This window comes from Ornithorhynchus anatinus, chromosome 7, assembly GCF_004115215.2.
Source record: "Ornithorhynchus anatinus isolate Pmale09 chromosome 7, mOrnAna1.pri.v4, whole genome shotgun sequence".
Taxonomy (NCBI): Eukaryota; Metazoa; Chordata; class Mammalia; order Monotremata; family Ornithorhynchidae; genus Ornithorhynchus; species Ornithorhynchus anatinus.
The window spans coordinates 78,164,677-78,182,543 of record NC_041734.1 but is presented as its reverse complement, the minus strand read 5'-3'; the positions used below and the strand labels follow the sequence as shown (position 1 = coordinate 78,182,543).

The 17,867-nt window shown below is 57.9% G+C and overlaps 1 protein-coding gene across 3 annotated transcripts; it reads left to right on the top strand.

Annotated features, from left to right (window-relative positions):
• Positions 1–1,748: 1,748 nt before the first annotated feature.
• Positions 1,749–15,953, top strand: NIF3L1 (NGG1 interacting factor 3 like 1). Of its 3 annotated transcripts, XM_029068801.1 has the most exons (7): positions 1,749–1,807; positions 4,111–4,618; positions 7,607–7,769; positions 9,142–9,268; positions 11,343–11,481; positions 13,087–13,170; positions 15,416–15,701. In XM_029068801.1, the coding sequence occupies exons 2-7, from the start codon at positions 4,135–4,137 to the stop codon at positions 15,598–15,600; spliced, it is 1,182 nt and encodes a 393-aa protein (XP_028924634.1). In that variant the 5' UTR covers positions 1,749–1,807; positions 4,111–4,134; the 3' UTR covers positions 15,601–15,701. The 3 variants fall into 3 exon arrangements, with proteins under 3 accessions (XP_028924634.1, XP_028924635.1, XP_028924636.1); XM_029068802.1 differs by lacking the exon at positions 11,343–11,481 and having other exon boundaries at positions 15,416–15,953; XM_029068803.1 differs by lacking the exon at positions 13,087–13,170.
• Positions 15,954–17,867: the final 1,914 nt, after the last annotated feature.

Sequence of the window (17,867 nt, the reverse complement as noted above, 5' to 3'; positions counted from 1 at the left end):
GGACCGGAAGTCCGCCGAGGGGGAAGGACGGGCCGCCCGGACAAGGGGACCGGAAGTCCGCCGGGGGGGAAGGAGAGGCCGGGACGACCGACACCGGAAGCTCCTCTCTCCTCCAATCCGCCAAACACTCGCCTCCTCCAAGAGGCCTTCCCAGGCTACATCCCCTCTTCTATAGCTCCCTTTGCTCTCCCCCCACCCCCGATCCACGTTCATTCATTCATTAGGATTTATTGAGCGCTTACTCTGTGCAGAGCACTGTACTAAGCGCTTGGAATGAACAAGTCGGCAACAGATAGAGACAGTCCCTCTCGAAAGTATTTATTGAGCGCTTACTCTGTGCAGAGCCCTGTACTAAGCGCTTGGAATGAACAAGTCGGCAACAGATACAGTCCCTCTCAACAATATTTATTGAGCGCTTACTCTGTGCAGAGCCCTGTACTAAGCGCTTGGAATGAACAGGTCGGCAACAGATACAGTCCCTCTCAACAGTATTTATTGAGCGCTTACTCTGTGCAGAGCCCTGTACTAAGCGCTTGGAATGAACAAGTCCCCTTTGACGGGTTTACAGTCTAATCGGGGGAGACAGGCAGACAAGAACAATGGCAATAAATAGAATCAAGGGGAAGAACATCTCGTAAAAACAATGGCAACCTCTACCTATACATTCATTCATTCAATCGTATTTATTGAGCGCTTACTGTGTGCAGAGCACTGGACTAAGCGCCCGGAATGTACAATTCGGCAACAGAGATGCATATATCTGTAATTCTACCTATTGACACTGATGCCTGTTTACTTGTTGATGTCTGCCTCCCCCTCTATTACTACTACTAATAATATTGGTATTTGTTAAGCGCTTACTATGTGCAAAGCACTGTGCTAAGCGCTGGGGGATACAAGGTGATCAGGTTATGGTATTGGCTGAGCGCTTACTGTGTGCAGAACACTGGACTAAGCGCTTGGAATGTCCAATTGGGCAACAGAGAGAGACCATCCCTGCCCGACAACGGGCTCACAAAGGGGGAGACAGACAGCAAAACAAGTAGACAGGCATCGATACCATCAAAATAGATCAATAATAATAATGTTGGTACTTGTTAAGCGCTTCCTATGTGCAGAGCACTGTTCTAAGCGCTGGGGGTGATACAGGGTCATCAGGTTGAGGCTCACAGTTAATCCCCATTTTACAGATGAGGGAACTGAGGCCCAGAGAAGTGAAGTGACTTGCCCACAGTCACCCAGCTGACAAGGGGCAGAGGCGAGAGTCGAACCCATGACCTCTGACTCCCAAGCCGGGGCTCTTGCCACTGAGCCACGCTGCTTCTCAATAGAATTATATATATATATATATTCACAAGATATCTACTCTAGTCTGTGAGCCCACTGTGGGCAGGGATTGTCTCTTTATTGTCCATTCCCAGCGCTTAGTCCAGTGCTCTGCGCACAGGAAGCGCTCAATAAGTACGATTGAATGAAAGAATGAAGACTGTGAGCCCGTCGTTGGGTAGGAATTGTCTCTGTGCGTGGCCAAATAGTGCTTTACAAGCGTTTAGTCCGGTGCGTTGCACCCAGGAAGCGCCCAATAAATGCTATTGAATGAATGAATGAATGAATGAATGAACGAACGAACGAACGAACGAACGAACGAACGAACGCTGTGAGTGAATGAACAGCGGGGAGGGGGAAGGGAGGAGGGACCGGAAGTGATGTATGGAGGGGGGGACAGGAAGTGACGTAAGGGGAAGGACGTGTCCGGGGTGAGGACCGGAAGTGTAGCGGGGCACTTCCGGTGCGGCGCCGGCCCTGGGTGAGCGTGTGTGGGGGCGGCGGGGGGCGGTGTACTGAGCGCTCCGGGGCAGACGAGCTCAGCGGGGTGGACCCTCCTTCCCCCCCCCCATCCCCGTGGGGCTCGCAGGCTCCGTCCCCATTGTACAGGTGGGGGAACTGAGGCCCGGCCCACCGAAATCATTCAGTCATTCAGTCATTCATTCATTCGACCCGTCGTATTTCCTGAGCGCTTACTGTGTGCGCAGCACTGGACTCGCGATCTCTCATCATCATAACGATGGTATTTGTGAGGCGCTTACTATGTGCGAAGCACTGTTTTAAGCGCTGGGGGGGATCCAAGGTGATGAGGTTGTCCCACGTGGGGCTCACAGTTTTCATCCCCATTTTCCAGATGAGGTCACTGAGGCCCAGAGAAGTGACTTGCCCAAAGTCACATTGTCACAGCTGACAAGTGGAGGAGCCGGGATCGTTAAGCGCTTACAATGTACAAAGCACTGTCGTAAGCGCTGGGGGAGAGTCAGGGTCATCAGGTTGTCCCACGTGAAACTCACAGATAATCCCCATTTTACAGATGAGGTCACTGAGGCCCAGAGAATAATCATGTCGGTATTTAAGTGCTTCCTCTGTGCCGGGCACTGTTCTGCGCGCTGGGGGAGATCCGGGGTCATCAGGTGGTCCCACGTGAGGCTCACAGGCTTCATCCCCCTTTTACAGATGAGGGAACTGAGGCCCAGACAAGTAAAGTGACTGGCCCACAGTCACCCAGCTGACAAGTGGCGGGGGCGGGATTCGAACCCATGACCTGTGACTCCTAAACCCGGGCTGTTTACGCCGAGGCCCGCTGCTTCTCTAAATGATTGGGCGCGGGGGGGGGGGCACGACGACGCGGCAGACAAGAGAAGCCCCCGGGTTCTCAGCCCGGCTCTGCCAAATGCTGCTGCTGTGTGACCCGGGACAAGTCACTGCACTTCTCTGGGCCTCAGTTCCCTCCTCTGCCACCGCTCACCTCCTCCCTGGGCCTCCTCCTCGCCCGTTCCATCATCGACCCCCGGCCCCCGTCCTCCCGCTCTCCCGCAACACCTTCCCTCCTCACCTCCACCCAACTCGCTCTCTTCCCCCCCTTCAAAGCCCTCCTGAGCGCTCACCTCCTCCAGGAGGCCTTCCCACACTCAGCCCCCCTTTTCTTCTGCTCCCCCTCCCCATCCCCCCTTCTCCCTCCCTCTGCGCTTCCCCCTTCCCCTCCCCACATCAATCGAATATAGTTGTCCGTATTTATTATTCTATTACATTATCTTAACGATGTATGCATATCTATAATTCTGTTTCTATTGATGCTGCTGATGCCTGTTTAATTGTTTTGATTCCATCCCCTCCCGTTGTGAGCAGGGATTCTGTCGCTATCTGTTGCCGGATTGTACTTTCCGATGAAGTCAGACGTATTTCTTGAGCGCTTACTGTGCGCGGAGCCCCGTTCTAAGCGCTTAGGAGGGCACGATATAACAATAAGCGGACGTATTGCCTGCCCACAGCGAGCCACCCGATGGGGCTGGCCTGAGATTTAATCAGTCGAACAATCTTCGGCATTTATTGAGAAGCGGCGGGGCTCAGTGGAAAGAGCCTGGGTGTGGGAGCCAGAGGCCATGGGTTCGAATCCCGGCTCTGTCAGCCGTGGGACTGCGGGCAAGTCGCTTCACGTCTCTGGGCCTCAGTTCCCTCATCTGTAAAAGGGGGATTAACCGTGAGCCTCACGTGGGACGACCCGATGACCCTGTATCTCCCCCAGCGCTTAGAACGGTGCTCTGCACATAGTAAGCGCTTAACAAGTACCGGCATTATTATTATTGAGGATTTACCCCGGGTGGACCTCTTGAACTGATAACTCGTCTCCACCCAAGGGCTCAGCCTAGTGTTTGACGGAGAGTTAGCGCTTAACACGTCCCCTAGCCATCGCCACAGAGTAAAGCTGCTTCATCTCCCCCGATCAACTTGGCTCTTCTGAGCGCTTACTGTGCGCGGAGCACCGGACCGACGATTTGTAATAATAACGATAATGCGCTTAAATCCAGCATTATTATTACAAATCATCAGTCCAGTGCTCTGCACCCAGTAAGCGCTCTTCTCCTCTGGACCTTCATTCCGTCCTGTTTATTGAGCGCTCGCTGCGTGCAGAGCGTCGGACCGAGCGCTCGGAAAGTACGATCCTCCAACTCCACTAAGGAGCAGCCTTCAGCGGGACCCCGGGCGGGGGTCAGAGCCTCCGTCCACCTCCCGTCCGTCACCTCCCGCCCCCCGACCGTTCCTTCCCGTTTTTTGTTTCCTCAGCCGCCCCGTCGGACCGGTCGCTAGATGCTTCCTTCCCGCGGGCGTCTGATACTTCAGTCTCTCCTGCCGGTCCCCCACCCTGCCCGCGGACGTCCGCCGGTCCGGCCGTCGGCATCCCGCCGGTCCCCGGCCGCCTCTCCGGGCCGCGGCCCCATGGAGCTGCAGGCGGTGGTGGCCTCCCTGGAGGCCTTTGCCTCCCTGGCGTTTGCGGAGAGCTGGGACAACGTGGGGCTGCTGGTGGAGCCGAGCCCCCCGCACAGCGTGCGCACGCTCTTCCTGACCAACGACCTGACGGAGGAGGTGATGGACGAGGCGCTGGCGGCCAAGGCGGACCTCATCCTCTCTTACCACCCTCCCGTCTTCCGGCCCCTCAAGCGCCTGACCTGGAAGAGCTGGAAGGAGCGTCTGGTCATCCGGGCCCTGGAAAATCGGGTGGGGATCTACTCTCCCCACACGGCTTCGGACGCCGCCCCCCAGGGAGTCAACCACTGGCTGGCCAAAGGGCTCGGTGAGACGTCCCCCGTGCCCCCGGCGCCCCCGTCCCCCGGCCTCCGCCTCCTCAAGATTTCCTCCCCTCCCGTCCGCTCCCGGAGCTCCGCCCGGCGGTGACCCCCTCCACCCCTCAGTCGGTAATAGTCGTCGTATTCGCTCGGCGCCTACTCAGTGCCGAGCCCCGTTCTCAGGGCTGGGGTAGATACAAGGTCATCAGGTTGGACGCGGTCCTTGTCCCTCGTGGGGCTCACCGTCTCCGTCCCCATTTTCCAGATGAGGGAAGTGAGGCCCGGAGAAGCGAAGCGACTGGCCCAAGGTCACGCAGCGGGCACGTATCAGAGCCGGGATTAGAACCCGCGATCCGACTCCCGGGCCTGGGCTCTTCGCGCTAGGCCATGCTGCTTCAGTTGACCGAGCGCCTAATGGGAACAGCTCCGTGCTGGACGCTCTGCTCTGCCGACCGTCTCCCCCGATTGGACCGTGAGCCCGTCACTGGGCAGGGATTGTCTCCATCTGTTGCCGAATTGGACATTCCAAGCGCTTAGTAATAATAATAATGATGTTGGTATTTGTTAAGCGCTTACTAGGTGCAGAGCACTGTTCTAAGCGCTGGGGGAGATACAGGGGAATCGGGTCGTCCCACGTGAGGCTCACAGTTGATCCCCGTTTTCCACATGAGGTCACTGAGGCACCGAGAAGTAAAGTGACTTGCCCACAGTCACCCAGCTGACGAGCGGCAGAGCCGGGATTCGAACCCACGACCTCTGATTCCAAAGCCCGGGCTCTTTCCACTGAGCCACGCTGCTTCCCGGTGCTCTGCACATAGTAAGCGCTCAATAAAAACTACTGAATGAATGAATGAATGAACACTCCTGAGAGTATGGTAGAGTCAGTGGGCAGTCTGTCCTCTATTAATAATAATAGTGGGACATTGTAGGTGCTTACTATGTGCCAAGCTCTGTTCTAAGCGCTACTACTATGTATCTACTTTAGGACGTAGGACAGTAAGTAAGCACTTAACAAGTGGTATTTGTTAAGTGCTTACTGTCCTACGTCCTAAAGTAGATAGAAGGCCGTGAGGTCGGACACAATCCCTGTCCCACGTGGGGCTTACAATTTCAGGATGCAAGCTACTCGGGTCAGACACGGGCCCTGTCTTACCCCCATTTTCCAGACGAGGCCACTGAGGCATAGAGAAGTGACCTGTCCAGGGTCACACAGCAGACAAATGCCGGAGCCGGGATTAGAACCCAGGTCCCTCTGACTCCCAGGCTTGTGCTGTAGCCGTTAAGCCCCAGGGGAGACGGGCGCAAGATTAAATTGCAGGCAGGAGGAATAATAATAATAATAATAATAGTTACGGTTTTTATTAAGCCGGGAGGGGGGTCGGGGCCGGGGCTGTTGGGGAACCGGACCTTGCAAGGCGCCGGCCTTGTGGCCCGAGGGTCACCGGGCCCGGGGCTCCCCAGCAGCGAACGGACCCAGGCCAGGCCCAGCTGCTCTCCCCAAGGTCATTCATTCAGTCGTATTTATTAAGCGTTTATTGTGGGCAGAGCACTGTACTAAGCGCTCGGGACAGCACAGTGTAGCGGTAAACACCGCCAGTCCCTGCCCACTACAAGCTCACAGTCTAGTAGAAGGGTCCCCGCCTTGTATTATTATTATTAATCGTGTTTATTGAGTGCTTATTGTGTGTAAAGCACTGTACCGAGCGGTAGGGAGAGTACAGTAGAATATCGGACACGTTCCCCGCCCGTCATTATTAATAATAATACAAAGCGGGGACCCCTCTAGACTGAGTCCCCACTTTGAATTAATGGTAATCGTATTTATCGAGCACGTACTGTGTGCAAGGCATTGTACTAAGCGCTTGGGAGAATATAATAGAACATCAAACCCATTCCCTGCCCACAACGAGTTCTCAGTCCAGAGGGGGTGACCCACCTTAATGTAAATAAATAAACAGACGATAAATAAAGAAACGAGAGCTATAAACAGTTACAGATAGATACGGGGTGGGGGGGGGGCCCGGCCACTGGCGGCCGGACAACGGTTCCCTGCCCGGCGGGGGCCCTTGGTGGGGCCCCTCGGCGACGGGTCGGAGCCGCAGTTCCCGGGGCCGTCCCCGGCAGTGCCCCTTCACGGGGCCGAGGTGAGGGGCGTCCAGTCCGGCCCCCTCGGGTTTGCGTCTCCCGGTGAGGGGCGTCCAGTCCGGCCCCTCGGGTTTGCCTCGCCCTCTCCCTCGCTTAGCAGGGACAGCGAACGCCCCAAGCTGTCGGCCTCCCCCTCTTGGAAAACGGATTGGAAACCTGAGTCTGAGAAGCAGGCCGGTTGTCCCCCGCCCCCCGAATTTTGCCCCCACCCTTTCCTCGTGTAAGTTACCTTTTTTTGGCTCAGTGGAAAGAGCCCGGGCTTGGGAGTCAGAGGTCATGGGTTCGCATCTTGGCTCTGCCTCTTGTCACTTCTCTGTGCCTCAGTGACCTCATCTGCAAAATGGGGATTAACCGTGAGCCTCACGTGGGACAACCTGATGACCCTGGATCTACCCCAGCGCTCAGTACGGTGCTCGGCACATAGTAAGCGCTTAACAGATACCAACGTTATTATTATTATTATTATTTGGGAAGCAGCCTGCCAAGCCCCGGGGTAGATCCAGGCTCATCAGGTGGGACCCCGTCCCGGGCGGAATCCTCATTTGAGAGATGAGGCAATGGAGATAAGGAAGCGACTTGGCCTGGGGCCTGAAGCGGCGTGGCTCGGTGGCAAGACCTCGGGCTTGGGAGTCAGAGGACGTGGGTTCTGATCCCGCCTCCGCCACTCGTCTGCTACCTTGGGTGAACCACTTCACTTCTCTGTGCCGCAGTTCCCTCATCTGTAAAATGGGAACGAAGACTGTGAGCCCCGCGTGGTCACCTTGTCTCTACCCCAACGCTTAGAACGGTGCTCGGCACTTAGTGAGCGCCTAACAGATACCGTCATCATCATCATCATCCTCCTCCTCCAGGGGCCTGTACCTCGCTGCCAATTCATCCGGCCACGGGCCCCGAGCCCCCGACCGCGGGGACCCACCGAGTGGAGTTGAGGGTGTCCTCCTCTCGGGATCTGGATAAAGTCCTCGACGCCCTCAGAGGGATCCAAGGCACGGCCGTCGCTACCTTCTCGGTCAGGTACCGCGGGGCTCTCCGAAGGCCTTTCTGTTTTCTCGGGGCGGGTCACTGCCCGCTCATCGGTCTGGCTCTTTCATCGGCAGAAACACCCTCCCCTTCTGGTGAGGATGGTGGGACGCGCGCGTTTCTCCGCCGGTCCCCCTAACTTGTAAGCTCAGATTCTTCTCCTCACCCTTGGCTTTAAAGCACCCGATCCGCCTGCCCCCTCCTACCTCACCTCACCACGCTGCTACTCCAGCCCGGCCCAGACACCTCGCTCCTCTGATGCCAACCTTCTCACCGGGCCTCCATCTCGTCTGTCTCATCCCCGACCCCCCGGCCCACGTCCCGCCTCTGGCCTGGAACGCCCTCCCTCCTCAGATCCCACAGACAATTCCTCTCCGTGCATTCAAAGGCCTTATCGAAGGCCCATCTCCTCCAAGAGGCCTTCCCTGACTGCGCCCCCCTTTCCTCTTCTCCCGCTCCCTTCTGCGTCTCCCTGACTCGCTCCCTTTACTCATCCCCCTTCCCGGCCCCCCGGAACTCGAGTCCGTATCCGTGATTCATGGATTTCTATTAATGTCTGCCTGTCCCGTAGACTGTAAGCTCACTGAGGGAGGGAATGTGTCTGTTCATTGTTGTAGTGTCCTCTCCCGAACGCTTAGGACAGTGCTCTGCACACAGTAAGCGCTCAATAAATACGATCGACTGACTCAGTCAGCTCTCTGGTACCGTATTCTCCCAATGCCCGTTCTCCCACCTAGATTGTGAGCCCTTTAGGGGACAGGGATTCTGCCTCACCTTATTGTCTTGTATCTTTTCCAGCATGTAGAACGGTACCTGGCGGATAGTAAGCGCTTAATTATCATTATTTTGAATATTCGAAAGCAGCTAAACATCCTAAGATTTACCGCTGCCCCATTTTGTGGAAACGGGTTATATACAGTAAAGGTCTTTATCGAGCACTCACCCCGTGCCACACACCGAGCTAATCGGTGGGGGGAATTCCGGGTCGTCATTTCAGACACGGGCTCCTTAGGGCAGTTGCCCTTCGCCCCCCCCGACGCTAGATGATTTTTTGGAGTGTCCTCGGCCAGTTTTAAAACAGCCCCCGCGGGGCCGGCCCTCTGATCGGGGGGACGTCCGTTCATCCGGTCGTATTTATGGAGCGCTCACGGTGTGCGAAGCGCGTGGGAGAAGGCGACAGAGCGACAGGCAGACGCATTCCCTGCCCCCGCCGAGCTTCGAGTCTCGAGGGGGAGAGGGACACGAAGAGAAAGCAGTAAATGAGATCGTGGCGAAGATCCCCGGGGGAAGGGGGTCCCGGGTTCAGAGCGAGCGGGTTCAGAGCGAGTGGCCTCGTTTCACGCCCTGGGGGACGGTGCCTTTGCAGAGCCGAGGGGGAAGAGAAGACGCAAGTGAGCGTGAACTGTTCCCGGCAGGCCCTGCTGCAGGTGGTGGCCTTCCTCTCCCAAAACCAACACCTCTATGAGAAGACGGAGATTCTGTCCCTGGAGAAGGTAACCGCCCTCGCTGTCCTTCGTTCTGCCTCGGGTCCCTGCCTCCGCCGCAGGCCGCCGGGGTCTCTCTGCCGGCCATCGGGAGCCGGGAGCGGCGGGGCTTAGCGGCCGGAGCCCGGGCCCGGCTAGCGGAGGGCCCCGGCTTCTCATCCCGGCTCCTCCGCCTTAGGCAAGCCGCTTCCCCGATCTGCGCCTCAGTTTCCTCGTTTGGAAAATGGCGATGAGACTTGGGAGCCCCACGTGGGACAAGGGAGTGCGTCCAACCCGATTAGCCCCAGCTCTTAGTACGGTGCCCAGCCATAGCAGGTGCTAGAAAAAATGCCCCCCCCCCATAATAATAATAATAATAATGATGGCGTTTGTTCAGCGCTTCCTATGGGCCGAGCACTGTTCTGAGCGCTGGGGAGGATACGAGGTGATCAGGTCGTCCCACGTGGGGCTCACAGTCTTCATGCCAGTTTTACAGATGAGGTCACTGAGGCCCAGAGAAGTGAAGTGACTTGCCCAAAGTCACTACAGCTGATTATTAATAATAATAATGATGTTGGTATGTGTTAAGCGCTTACTATGTGCAGAGCACTGTTCTAAGCGCTGGGGGAGATACAGGGAAGTCAGGTCATCCCACTTGAGGCTCACAGTTAATCCCCATTTCACAGATGAGGTCACTGAGGCACAGAGAAGTGAAGTGACTCGCCCACAGTCACGCAGCTGACAAGTGGCAGAGCCGGGAGTCGAACTCATGACCTCCGACTCGAAGCCCAGGCTCTTTCCACTGAGCCCCGCGGCTTCTCTTTCTCTCTCTCTCTCCATATATATATATGTATAATATATATTATATATATGTATAATCACAAGCTCCCTAGAGCTTGGAGGCAAAACCAGACCTTTGCGAGGGCGACCTCTTATGTGTCCAGAACCACTGGTCTCTCCCCTGTCGACGCCTAATCTGATCTCCACGGACCCAATAATGCCCTGTTCTGAGGACTCAGAAGGTACGGAACGGAGAAGTGACCCCTCGCTGACCACAGTGACCCTCTACCCTTTCGGGGCAGAGAGACAGAAAAAAAAAATCCGCCTACAGAATAATGGAATTAAGCAATTGACTGTAGAATCGAGTAGCGCGTGGAGGGTGGGTATAACGGAGGGCGTGAGCGGTAGAGGTGGCTGATGGGTTTGTGTGAGGTGGGGCGTCGGGCCCCGGCGGAGGAGGGGGATATAAAGCGGGGGGGCCGTGTAGGTGGGCCGTGGGATTTGGTGGCGGGCGGGGGCGGGACGGAGCAAGTGCCAGGCCTGGGGAGCCGCGGGGGCGAGAAGGAGGGCCAGCTGGGAGGTGGGCTGGAGAGGCATTCATTTGGGCATCAGAGAAGCAGCGGCTCAGCGGAAAGAGCCCGGGCTTGGGAGGCAGAGGTCATGGGTTCGAATCCCGGCTCCGCCACCCGTCGGCTGGGCGACTGTGGGCGAGTCGCTTCACTTCTCTGGGCCTCAGTTCCCTCATCTGGAAAATGGGGGTGAAGACCGGGAGCCCCAGGTGGGACAACCTGATGACCTTGTATCTACCCCAGCGCTTAGAACGATGCTGTGCATATAGTAAGCGCTTAACGAATACCAGCGTTATCATCGTCTTCGCGGCCCAAAGAGAGGACAGTTGATGATACCGGTGGTGACGACAACAGCAGCGTAATGGTATCCGTTCATCGCTAACTATGTGTCGAGCCCTGTTCTAAACCCTGGCGTCGAGACAGAGGGGATCGGGTTGGCCGCGGTCCCCGTCCCCCGTGGGGCTCACGGTCTTCGTCCCCGTTTTCCGGAGGAGGGAACCGAGGCCCAGAGAAGCGAGGTGACCGGCCCGAGGTCCCGCCCGGCTCCTTCCGACTCCCGGGCCGGGGCCGCAGCCGCTCGGCCACGCTGTCGGGGAAGGGAGGGGCGCGACGCCGGCGGCGAGGGGGGCCCGGAGGCCGCCGGCCGTTTTCCGCCATCCTCCCGCCTGGGGGGGAGCCCCCCTCGGAGGGAGGCCTCGCGCGCCGGGGCCCGGTCGGGGCCCCCCGCCGGCTGACGGCCCCCGGCTTTCCCTCAGCCCCCGCTGCTCCACACGGGAATGGGGCGGCTGTGCGCCCTGCCCGAGCCCGTCTCCGTGGCCGCCCTCATCCGGCGCGTCAAGACTCACCTGAACCTGGCCCACGTCCGCCTGGCCCTCGGGGCGGGGAAGACCACAGGTAAAGGGGGCGCGCGGAGCGCCGGGCCGAGCCGGGCGGAAAGTCTCCGCGGGGCACCCTTCCCCGACGCCCCCCGCGAAGGGAGGGAGGCTTCCGGGCGGCGCCCGGAGGATCTGGGGGGCGGAGCTCCACCCCGAGGTCACCCAGCATCGGTCGGTCGTATTTATCGAGCGCTCACCGTGTGCAGAGCGCTGTGCCGAGCGCTCGGAGAGGACGGTGTAACAGTAGAACGGACCCGGTCCTGCCCGGGGTCACGGGGCTGACCCCCGCGGGCGGCCTGCCACGTCTCCGTGGAAGGAGCACGGGACCCAGGGTCTCCCCCTCGTCTCCGCCACCCGTCCGCCGTGTGACCTCGGGCAAGTCACTTCACTCCTCTGGGCCTCAGTTCCCTCCTCTGGACAATGGGGATTGAGACTGTGAGCCCCTCTTGGGACGGGGACTGTGCCCAGCCCGATTTGCTTGCGTCCACCCCAGCGCTTCGTAGAGTGCCTGGCACAGAGTACCCGCTTAACAAATGCCGTAATTATTATTAAGCGCTTACGATTCGTCCGATTCAGTTGTATTTATTGAGCGCCTGTTGTGTGCAAAGCACCGTACCGAGCCCTTTGGAGAGTCCGGTTTCCCAATAAATGGACACATCAGCCTGCCCACCGCAAGCCTACAGTCTAGAGAGGAGCTGACAGTCGTCCCGAGCGCCGGAGCGGAGGCTCGGTTGTCGGACGGGACGGAATCGCTGGCCCAGAGGGGGCTCACCCCCGCCTCTCTCTCGTCCCCCTGTTCTAGAAAAGAAGTGGGCCTGGGCGTCCGAAGGATCTGGGTTCCAATCCCGGCTCCACCGCTTACCTGTCTGCCGCGTGACCTTAGGCAAGTCACTTCACTTCCCTGTCCCTCCTCTGTACAACGGGGATTAAGACCGTGAGCCCCACCTGGGACAGGGACCGTGTCCGAGCCGATTGTCTCGTATCCACCCCGGCGCTTAGTACAGTGCCCGGCACATAGCGGGTGCTTAATAGATGCCATAAAAGTAAACCACTACGATAGATACGGAAACCGAGATCCAGAGAGTTTAAGTCAGACACCTCTCGGGCTCCAGCCGGCCCGGGGGCGGAGCTGGAACTCGAACCCCGCTCTCGGGGCCGTCTCCCCGAGGCCCGGCTCTGTACGGTGGGGAGACCTCGAGGATGGCCGGCGCTCAGTATAATAATAAAAATCGTGGTATCAGTTAAGCCCTTACTCTGTGCTGGGCACTGTACCGGTGGATTCGATTCACTCAATCAGTCGTATCTATCGAGCGCTTACTCCGTGCGGAGCACCGTACTGGGCGCTTGGAGAGTACAGTTCGATCCAAGCAAACGGTGCGGACCACAGTCCCCGGCCCACGTGGGGCTCCCGGTCTCAATCCCCATTTTGGAGGGGAGAGAACCGAGGCCCGGAGACGCGAGGCGACTTTCCGGGGCCACAGGGCGGACGGGTGACGGAGCCGGCATTAGGACCCGGGGCCTTCCGACTCCCGGGCTCCGTCGGCGCCGCCCCGCCGCGACCGAGGCGGAGGAGGGGGCGGGGGGCGGCGGAGGGTGGGTCATGGGGTCCCGCTCGCCCCCGCAGAGTCTCCGGTGTCGGCGGTGGCCGTGTGCGCCGGCTCGGGCAGCAGCGTCCTGCGAGGGGTGGCCGCGGACCTCTACCTCACAGGTACGTCCTCGCCCCTCCCCTCCCGGGCCCCGCCTGACCGGACCCCCGGACCCCCCCCCCCCAGGGCCCCCCGACCCCCGCTCCTTCCGTCGACCCCTCCGATCTACTGCCCGCGGAGCCCCGTGCCGACCCCTCGGGGGCGGACTCTTAGGATACACAGCCCTTTGGGGGCCGGGGAACGTCTCTGCTAATCCCGCGGTGTCCCGCCCTGTCGCGCGCTCGCGACGGTACATTTAGTAGGCGCTCAGTGAACACCAGCGACGGGTCGATGGATGTTGGGCGGGAGGCGAGCCGGCTGGGTCTCCGTCATTCACGCTCAGGTTTTCGGACGATGACTCTCCCCCGCTTCGAAGCCTTCCCGGGGGCCCGCCTCCTCCGAGAAGCCTTCCCGGACTGTCCCCCCTTTCCTCTTCTCCCGCTGCCTTCCGCGTCGCCCCCCCCCCCCCATCCACCCCACGCCCCCGTGTCCAGATCCGTTATTTCTTTCTGTTAATGTCTGCCTCCCCCCTCTAGACTGTAAACTCACTGTGGGCAGGGAATGTGCCCGGTGTATTGTTCTAGCGTCCTCTCCCCGGCGCTCAGTCCAGCGCCCTGCCCACAGTGAGCGCTCAGGAGATACGACCCACTGGCAGGTACGGTCCACTGACTCCGTCGTCCTCTCCCGGACGTCCGGTACCGTTCTCCGAACGCGGGTAGCGCCCAACGGATACCATTGACCGAGTGAATGACTGGAGCCGGGTGCTCGGGAGAGGGCGGTGGCTCGGAGCCACAATCCCTGTCCACGAGGAACATCGGGTCTGGAGTTTTGGGAAAGGAGCTCAGTGGGCAGTCGGGGAAGAGGCATCTGCTTTTGGCGGGGAGGGATTGAGGGAGGGAGGGGCCTCTTCAAGATAAAATGTTCTGAAATAATAACGTTGGCATTTGTTAAGCGCTTACTATGTGCAGAGCACCGTTCTAGGCGCCGGGGTAGACACAGGGTCATCAGGTTGTCCCACGCGGGGCTCACAGTCTTAATCCCCATTTTACCGATGAGGTCACTGAGGCCCAGAGAAGTGAAGTGACTTGCCCACAGTCACACAGCTGACAGGTGGCGGGGCCGGGATTCGAAGCCATGACCTCGGACCCCCAAGCCCGGGCTCTTTCCAATGCGACCAGTCTGACCGGCGGGTCCGGTTGAGAACTTTACTTTCCTGATCTCGTCGCGGGCAGGGCACCTGGCCTCCAATTCTCTTGGATCCTCCTCTCCCAAGCGCTTAGTACAGTGCTCTGCACCCAGTAAGCACTCAGTGAATACCGTCGATGGATGATGCCGCCCGGTAGGTGGGCATGGGGCGGAGGAGGACTGTGGTACCCGTCGGATTATAAACTCGGCGGGCACCAAGGAGGCCCTCGTCAGTCGATCAAACGGTGGTATTTATTGAGCCCTCGCTGGGGGCAGAGCACTGTACTAAGCCCTTGAGGGAGGCTACCACAACAGAGTCGGTAGACCCCTTCTCTTAGCCACGCTAGGAGAAGCAGCGTGACTCAATGGAAAGAGCACGAGCTTGGGAGTCAGAGGTCATGGGTTCGAAAGCCGGCTCTGCCACTTGTCAGTTGTGTGACTGTGGGCGAGTCACTTCACTTCTCTGTGCCTCAGTTACCTCATCTGTGAAATGGGGATTAACTGTGAGCCTCAAGTGGGATGACCTGACTACCCTGTATCTCCCCCAGTGCCTAGAACAGTGGTCTGCACATAATAAGCGCTTAACAAATAACAACATTATTATTCCCTGCCCACAACGAACTGCCTCCAGTCCAAAAGGCCTCTATCCTACTCCGTGCCCTTTTACCCCAAAAGCTTTCAGTTCATTCAGTCAGTCCTATTCATTGAGCGCTTACTGGGTGCATAGCTCTGTGCTGAGCGCTCGGGAGAGGGCGAAAGAACAATAAACAGACCCATTCCCTGCCCCAGATGAGCTTCCTCCGGTCTAGAGGGGGAGACGGACGTTAATAGAAATATGGACGTGTGCGGGGCTGGGGAGGGGGATGGATAAAGGGAGCGAGTCGGGGGGGGGGGGGGGCTCAGTCAGGGAAGGCCTCTTGGAGGAGGTGGGCCTTCAAGGAGGCTTTGAAATGGGGGAGGAAGCAATCGGAGGAGAGCGGGCTTTTCGGGGGGCGCCCGTTGGCTTTCGGGGGGGGCGGGGGAGGGCACCTTGCGCTGCCCGCGACAGTCGGGGCGACGGGCAGCGCGTCCCTTTGCCGGCAGGCGAGATGTCCCACCACGAGGTCCTGGACGCCGTCGCCGGGGGCATCACGGTGGTCCTCTGCGAGCACAGCAACACCGAGCGCGGCTTCCTCTCGGAGCTGCGGAACCTGCTGGTCCCCCACCTGGAGAACAAGGTCCGCGTCGTCGTGTCCGAAAAGGACAGAGACCCCCTCCGGGTGGCCTAGGCCGGGGAGGGGCGGCGCCCCCGGCCACGGCCACCCGGGGAACGGGACTTGGACGAGCGACCTCGGTCCGCACGGCGGCGGGCTCCTCCACCCGCGCCCATGGCCGCCTCGGGGGAGAATCTGAGTTCTAGAGACACGCTTCGCCCCACGCCCGAGCTCCTCGATCGGTCGATGGTGTCTGTGGAGCGCCCGCCCTACGCAGAGCGCTCTACTCGGCCCAACGGGGTCGGTAAACACCTACCCTGCCCCGCCACGTTAGGGGAACCGGCGTGATCTGGTGGCGAGAGCCCGGGCTTGGGAATGAGAGGACGTGGGTTCTAATCCCGACTCCGCCACGCGTCTGCTGCGTGACCTCGAGCTCGTCGCTTCGCTTTCGCTCATCTGTAAAACAGGATGAAGACCGTGAGCCCTGTGGGGACGGGGACTGTCCAACCCGATTAGCTTGGGTCTACCTTAGCGCTTAGAAGTGCCCGGCCTATACGGCATAAATACCTTAATCATTACGTCGATTATTGTTTCCCCACTCCCTCCGTCCCTCGTCCGGGGGTATTTAGCGTGTGTGTACGTGGAGACGTCCGATGGAGATAAAAGATGATCACGCAGTCCATCTGAACTCCTCGGTTCCACTTCCAAACGAAGACCATTTATGTCTACCCTTTCCTTGTCCTTTTTTGAATCCCCCCAACCCCCTACTTAGCTGCGTTGGGTGTTTTTGGTTTTTTTTTTTACAGCTTTGCCCTTCAGTTTTTTCAACCTCCCTATGTCACGCCGACTGGTTTCTCCTCTTCTGCTTTAAAAATCAGACGTGATTTTCCATTAGAAACACCACTTTTTTTTTGCCCTATTTAGGTTTGTTTAAACCCTCGCCGATTCGAGATTGTCGGTTGGCCAGGCAGAGCGCGAGATAGGTTGCTCTGTCTAAATTGGCGTTAGAAGACTTGTAGCCAGAGAGCGTATTTTAAACTTGGAGGAAGCGAGTAGTTAAAGCATTTAAATCCTGGTGTATTAAAGTAAATTATAGGCACGACAGCCGTACATCCTCGCCCTCAACAACAAGACCCTTCCGACCTCCATTTCCCTAAACCAAGCTATCCATTGTGTAAAACTGCTCAAAGTCAGGATGGTGTTTCTGTTCAGAAGAATTTTTATTCGCAGTGCTAGGAATTGGGATAGATCCAAGGTCAGCGGGCCGGACACAGTCCCCGTCCCACACGAGGCTCTCGCGGGCCACCGGGAGGGGAGAACAGGCATCGAATCCTCATTTTACAGCTGAGGAGACCGAAGTGAAGTGAAGTGACTTTGCCGAGGTCACACAAGCGGGCGAGCGGCGGGGCCGGAACCCAGGTCCCCTGGCTCCCGGGCCGCGCTGCTCCCTTAACAAAGACCAAGCAGAGGAGTAAATACTTTACGCTTGAGAAAATAGTGCAGCTGTTCAGATTTGAAAAACAAGACAGTCAAAGGCTCCATGACAGGCAGCCCAATTGCGACTCACTCACTGGCGGAAGAGAAGATGCAATCACTTCTATCTGTTGAGCACTTACCGTGTGCGGAGCACTGCGCTGAGCGCTCGGGAGAGGACAACAATAACAGAATCGATAGACACATTCCCCGCTCACAGCGATCTTACAGTATGGGGGGGGGAGAACATCCAAGGATAGGAAGAAGCATCGAACTCCAGAGAAAAGAAGGAAAACCTGTAGCTGAGGGACAGGATTTTCCAAAAGTTAAGAGAACTGTTAGCATCCATTAATGAAAGAAAAAACAGTCATCGTCTAACAAGTTTCCTCTAGACTGTAAGCTCGTTGTGGGCAGGGAACACGTCTACCGACTCCGCCGAACTGTACGGTGTTCTGCGCGTACGGTAAGGGCTCAGTGAATAGCATTGATTGATTTCAAAATCTACATTTTCTAGATCGTTCAACTTTTCCTCCCCCCTTCCTCTAGGATAGCAGACTACTGCTCTGTAATATCGTTATTAATTCTGCCTCTTGCATTAAAGGATCTGAGATGCCTTACAGATTAATTCTGAGGAAATAATTTCACTTCATCTTCTTCTAAGAGCAGCAACTGTTGATTTTTAGAAAACTTCCTGCACCTGAGGGGGCGACGACTGCATCTTCGTTGCACTCGTTCTTCGGTCGCCCTCTTCCCGAAGGGCTCTAGCGTCCCGTCTTTCCAACCCAGACTCTCCCTGGTCCGTCGGAGGGGCGTGGGAAGGTGGGCCAACGTGAAAAATTTTGAAGAACCGAAGAGGTACCCGTTCTCCA